Below are 6,562 nucleotides of genomic sequence, written 5' to 3'. Positions count from 1 at the left end.
TGATAAGAGCCGGCACAGGGTATGACGTTCCGCTAGCGCAACCTTTCACGTCATTCGGCGTGACGCCAGACAGTGCATCGGCAGTTCGCGCTCCTCTGACATTCGTCGGTAGTGACTGTGTATAACCAACGCACCACGCGTTACATCAGCTTTACATTAGTCCTTGAAAGATAACCCTAACAGAAGAGATCAAAAAATATGTGCAGCAACGGCTGTAGAGTGCTAAAACGTTGCTGCCGTGCCAGGAAACCAGGAAACGAGGAAACATCAGCGCTAACGAAACTGAGGACGAGGAGGAGATGCGCGAGAGGGAGAGATACAAAATTTAGTGGTGTGATGCAACGACAACGCACAAGTGCTCGTGTGTAACTCACAGGGCTGGGCAGAGATACTCAGAAAAGTATTCCGGAATACAGATATCGAAATACATGAACTGGAAGCCTAAAATACAGATACTGAGATACATTTGCCGTTAGCGTAACGGGATATTTCGGAGATACTTTTGCACTAAGACGAAAAATGTATTCCGGAATACAGTTACAGCGATACAGATACTGGAATACTTTTTTTTATTTCAAGGATGCTCATACTACGCAAAGACACTTATTAGTGCAGCATAATGTTGTAATTAAAGTTACAGCGCATTGAAACGTTTATTTCATTTATTTATTTATTACAGTACCCTCAGCGCCATTAAGACATTGCAGGGGAGGGGGGTGGACAAAGTACATAATTAGTAATAATGACATAATTACAGGTATAAATTGCAATAAAAATACACTGTTTCGCAGCAACTGTAACAAGGAGATGACACCGAAATCGACATACTTGGCGAACAAACTAAGCAATGCTAGAAATAGCACACTTTATGCAAATCACTCGAATCACTAATGAACACCAGTGAATTGAGAAAAAACACACATTTATTTTGAAGATCTGCTTTGCTAAGAAGGTTGCTGTGTAGGCTTCTCAAATAGGCTGTCTTCTAACAGTGTCCGTTCAGCCTCAGCACAAGACTCACGAAAGAAAAAAAAAGTTTGTCTACCGCTGAAGGCGAGCACAAATTCGTGTTATAGTGAATAAATACCGCCTTCATAGCCGGATTGCCCTGCAGCGTGGCGATATCTCTTCTCGGGTCATCTAGATATCTAAACACTTCCGCCCTCACTTGGGTTGTTCTGACTGTTCAGAATCCGTAGTCTGTCCCCATCTTCGGAATCCTCAGCCGTCTGACCCTGTCGGTTTCAATGAAGCTGTCACCACCACCAACGCTACCAGCGCCCATTTCAGAAAGCCGCAACAGGCGAAGTCGGCTCCGGCGGTGGGGGAGCCTGCTACCACAAAGACCGTTTCACGCATGTAATCAATTAGTAACGCACCCTGACATTGGAGAGGTGGCTGAAATAGCGTCAAAGATAGCCATCTTCTAGTCACTTCCGCCGCGACTACGGGAACTGCTTTTGGAAGTGCCGCCGCTTTGAGAACAACGCACGCGAAGCATTGCAAAGCCTGTTCCAAGGCGTTATCCGCGCGGGGGATCGCGAAGTAATGGCTTGCCACCCGAAAAAAATTACGCGTGCTGCACTGACCTTGAGAGACAGCGACTTTCGTCGGCAGAGGCCGACAATACTGCCCCCGCGATTCTGCCGTCTGCGGCGTCGCGCGCTTTGCCAAATGGACCATTCTGTGCTTGAGGGGAAACCATCGCCGCCCTATCTGTCGGCGACCGGCGGCGCGCCTTTGCTTGTCTTGGCACAAAAAAAGAAAAAAAAACGCCATTCCCCCATTGGAAACACGCCTCAACTCATTTCCGACACAAAAAAAACAATGTAACGAGATACCCGTGTCCTGCATAGTATCGCGATACAGGCGATACATCGTAAATGTATTTCACTACTGAGATACAAATACATTTTTCAAATGTATCTCGATACAGAAATACAGATACTCAAAAGTATCTCTGAAATACTATCGCGATACTCTTGTATCGCGATACTGCCCAGCCCTGGTAACTCATAGAGGATTACCATATACGTGTCTGCCGGAAGAACCGTTTAATCTTGCATATCATGTGCAGTGCCAGATCATACAAGTTAGCAGAGATGAGGCAACGCACCTACGAAGACTTCTAGTGAACCGCTTCTCAAGTGCCCTTTTATTGAACAAGATTCAAACCCATTATGAATACAAGCTGGATCTGAAATATGAATACAATTTTGTCACTTCTGCCGAATAGCCAATAGGACATATGAACCGGTAGTGCGATGGTGGGATGGAAGCGCCAAAAAGTACATTAATACCCGAATACCTATTTGCGAACCTAAATGCTATTGCTGAGCAGAATGACGAGCGCTGACTGCTGGACGCAGCATATTCGCTCCATGTGTTATGAATAACAAAGCGGGATGACACACATTTGATTTGCAAAAGACATTTTATTCATATATTATTTTAGGAAACAGTATGTACAAAATTTATTCATTGAACCTATTCCACTGTACATTTTCATGTTGGCTTTCCGATATTTAGCAGGTGAGTTTAGTCCAAATAATCCGTTCGACCTGAAATAAAAAGGACAGAAGTTTTTGGACAACATGTAAAAGGATTGGCACTGTTTAGTCTCGCGCTCTTGGGGTGTTTTGCGACTCGCTGTGTTCATCGAGCTCTGCTTCAGCGTTGGCTCTTATAAGGATAGGAGAGCACTGAAACTTGTTTATTAAAAGAAATACTAGGCTATATCGTGGGTTCTGCATTCGCTTGAGTAAATCCTCTTAATCATGCAAATGAAGCAAATCCCTTATCAGGTTAACGCTTATAGAGATAAGTATAAGTGCCTCACATTAGGCAACAAAGAAGTATTTCGACATTTGTGCAATCTGCGGAGTCCGAGTAAAGCGATCAACAATGGCCGAGTTAAAATTGGCTCCGGAGGCAATGTTTCGAAAACTGAATTTCTCGTTAGGACAGCATCCGAGAAGTCGACATCAACCAACTAGTGCCAGTCATCACCTTACCGACAGTACAGAAACAATGAATCCAGAAACAAGTCATGTACTACAACCTTTTTCGATCGCTTTGAGCGCACGTGTACACTTTTCTTGTTTCTACAACGGAACTACGTAATAGGTGCCCTTTGAAATATACGAGAATAAAAAAAGTTACTGAAGGTATGTAGTTACACTTAGTGGGGTGAAATCGCAGCAGTGAAAATACTCACTTGCTAGACAGTTTTTGCAAATATGTCTGAACGAGAGATTCAATCAGCAAACTTTCCGCAGTGGACTAGATAGGTTAATGAATATAACAACAAATAATAGTGCCTAAAGTAAATAAGGAATTTTATGACGTAGATTTACTAGTAGATCTGCTCCCGGTCGCAGTTCTTTAAGAACCGTTTTCTACTCGTGAGCTCATTGTAGCAGGTTTCAGCCTCCAAATGTCTACATTAAGAATTGCGCCTAGCTCAGATATTTGAACACCTGTCTTAGCAGCTGTCATAGGCCTCTAGTTCTGTGCGCTTAGTTATAATGCTCGCATCGTGATTTGCTCTCCCAAATGTTGCGCACTGACTCAGCTATAAAATTTCAAAAGATAGCCCAAGTATACACCAACCGTCCGGCATTGGTCTTCTTTTTTTGCATTTGGTAATTCTAAGCTTTCTATGTATACGATTCTGCAGTCAATTATATCTCGAACGTGAAGTGCTTGCTCTGCAGCATTACTGTCGTTGAGGCCCAGCTCACTGAGCTAAGCACACTGTTTTATTTTTCTTGCTACAATCATAGAGATGTATAATTACGCAGTGTTTTCTGATCCGTGTCTCAGCAATAACTATGCCAAAAAATTGTTGCGCGTAGCACGGGAAGGAAAAAACAGAAAATTCAGAAAGAAGAACAGAAAAAAAATGTTTCCTATGACTAGCCGATTTTCTCTGAAATTGTGAACACCATGCATTTTTTGGCGTTTCAACCGCCTTAATAGGTTAACGTACAGAGCTGATCGATTCCAGGCCATAGGTCGGCAAATAAATTCGAGCTCACTCAGACTCACTCACGAAATATATTTTGTTCTAAGGGCTCACTGCGACTCAGACTCACCAAAATTCTCCTCAACCAGACTCACTCGGACTGACTCACTAAACGTTTTTTCAACCGGACTCACTCGGACTCAATCTCACCACCATAAAACTCCGTCGGACTCACTCAGTCTCAGACTCACGGCTTGACCTGAGTCTGAGTTATAGCGCGTAGTCCCGCGTCCATTCTTTTCCTTTTGTGTACTGTTGTATCGCGCCCCTCTGCTTATCATGAGCCTGAGTGAGTCGACTCATGAGTCCGTTAGCGTACAATTTGCTTTTTCGATCAAGGTGTCAATGCTCTTTAACGCCAATATCGGTGCTCTACGATACGCCTTTTGATCTTGTACCTTCAATTACGAGTTATCAGTGGTTTAAATTCAGTAAGAACAGTTTTATGAAATACACGACTCACAAGAGATATTTTTATAAAACGTTTCGTGAAAGAGCTTGCGGAGTAGGTCATGGCACCCCCCCCCCTAACTCACGCCTCTGATCTATAATTATTGAGGTGGCCCATGAACGCAAGTGCGTTGAGATATGTGTGAATAGACTTGAGTATAAACGTAAGCCGATATAAGGCTGATAATAATGCTGAAGATGAGTAGATAGGACCATAGGTCGGCAACAAAAGGTGGAGCTCACTCAGACTCACTCGAGAAATATATTTTGCGTTAAGGGCTCACTCGGACTCACACTCACCCATATTTTCCTCAGCCGGACTCACTCGGACTCAGACTCACTAAAGTTTTCATCAACCGAACTCACTCGGACTCAAACTCACCAAAATATTATTCACCCAGAATCACTCAGACTCAGACTCACGGCCCGATCTGAGTATGAGTGAGTCTCAGTGAGTCGACTCATGAGTGAGTTTGCCGACCTATGTTCCAGGCCCTGTTTGTGCATTCTACAAGATTTTGTCTGCCTCATCCGGTACTACATTTCGAAAAAAAATTGGCTCGTACAGGCTCGGCGACTAGTTGACTGTGATTAATTCATGTGTTCCATTCGTCATATGTTAAACACCATCACTTCTACACTACTGGATATAACGTTTGCAGATTATTGAAATTTTGTAATTTCAGCAATAGACATAGATAGCACCGTTAGATTCCTTGACACACCCATTGATAACCAGTATATATTTACACGTCCGCAACATCTTCGGGCACTTACCATTTGCCGAAAGTTGTGAAGTTTTTCTTGAAACTAGTAGAATCCAGGGCCAAAGCCACCACCATAGCCACCGTAGCTTCCGTGGTAGCTACCATGGTAAGATCCACTGTAGTGCCCTCCGTATCCGCCTCCATATCCGCCGTGCCAGGCCATTGGATAGGGTGCGTAGTGGCCATATCCTCCGCCGCCACCACGGGCTAGACCGGCACCAAGAAGTGCTCCAGCACCAAGCCCAAGGGCTCCAAGTGCGAGCCCCTTAAGCAGGATGGCGTTGGCCACAGACAGCACCAAGCCGATGACGCAGATAGTTAGCTGGACAATAAAAACAAATTTCACAGTAAATTAGCATATTTAAGTTTGCCGTAGACCAAAATTCATCTAAACTTTGCGCTACGAGCTTCTTATTGTGTCAGATCCTGGTTTCTCACAGGTTCGCAAAAAGCCACAAAAACATTTCCTATCGCTGTACAACAAACAAAAACACGGACTGAAAATTATGTGTCACTCTGGATAAATAACAGTGTTGCTGAGCTATTTCTAGTTGCGGTAATTTTGATACATATTTTGCAGGCAATATTCTCAGCCACTGCTCGTTATTGGTGCTCGTTTTATTATTTTTCTTAAACAAGTCAAATCAGTGAATGGCGCACCAAAGACATCAGTGAATCAGAAAACGGTGATTCAAAAGACACGTAGTACGGAGTACATATAAAAGAACAACTGTTCATGTCACTCAGATTAAGACATATGGTTTATCTCATTTCTGCTGTCTGGAGTGGAACCATTTTCGCCCCATTATCAACAACGGGGCCTAAAGACAGACACAACGGTGATGAAAACAGACGTGCGCTCACCAGGGCCTTCATGATTTGTCTTTTCTGGATGTCGGTTGAGTTGTCGAAGATGGACGTACCTTTTATATAGTGCCCTTGTTTTCCTACTTTGATATGGTGACGTCACTGCTCGCTCTTGGCCCAATACTCTACGTTGACGCGTGACACTTTTGATAAAGGAGAACGGCCGATTTTCATTCCTGTATCGTGTATAATTGCGCATTGCATTATGCCTCGGTGAAATAGCGTGTAACACTGACCTCTAAGAATATCGGACACTCTTTAATGGCAGGTCATTGTACAACATGCCGTATAGCGTCGCATGTATTGTGGAAAACCTCGAATGTGATCGGCGAGGAGATAAGCTTCCCTTCTTATTCCCTTCTTTATTCTTTCCCTCTTGAATGAGTTGTTCTGCGCTACTTGTGCAAAAGTAAGGCAGAGCCGGTCTTAAGAACAGTGATTCACATCTCTA

At 43.7% G+C, this 6,562-nt stretch overlaps 1 protein-coding gene across 1 annotated transcript; it reads right to left on the bottom strand.

Annotated features, from left to right (window-relative positions):
* Positions 1 to 5,287: 5,287 nt before the first annotated feature.
* LOC125758633 (glycine-rich protein 3-like) lies at positions 5,288 to 6,120 on the bottom strand. Its single transcript, XM_049416042.1, has 2 exons — positions 6,109 to 6,120; positions 5,288 to 5,566 (listed from the first exon to the last, which is right to left on the bottom strand). Exons 1-2 carry the CDS (start codon positions 6,118 to 6,120, stop codon positions 5,288 to 5,290), a joined length of 291 nt encoding a protein of 96 aa, XP_049271999.1.
* Positions 6,121 to 6,562: the final 442 nt, after the last annotated feature.

Source organism: Rhipicephalus sanguineus, chromosome 5 (genome assembly GCF_013339695.2).
Source record: "Rhipicephalus sanguineus isolate Rsan-2018 chromosome 5, BIME_Rsan_1.4, whole genome shotgun sequence".
Taxonomy (NCBI): domain Eukaryota; kingdom Metazoa; phylum Arthropoda; class Arachnida; order Ixodida; family Ixodidae; genus Rhipicephalus; species Rhipicephalus sanguineus.
The sequence above is the reverse complement of the archived record's forward strand: the minus strand, read 5'-3'. Positions and strand labels throughout refer to the sequence as shown.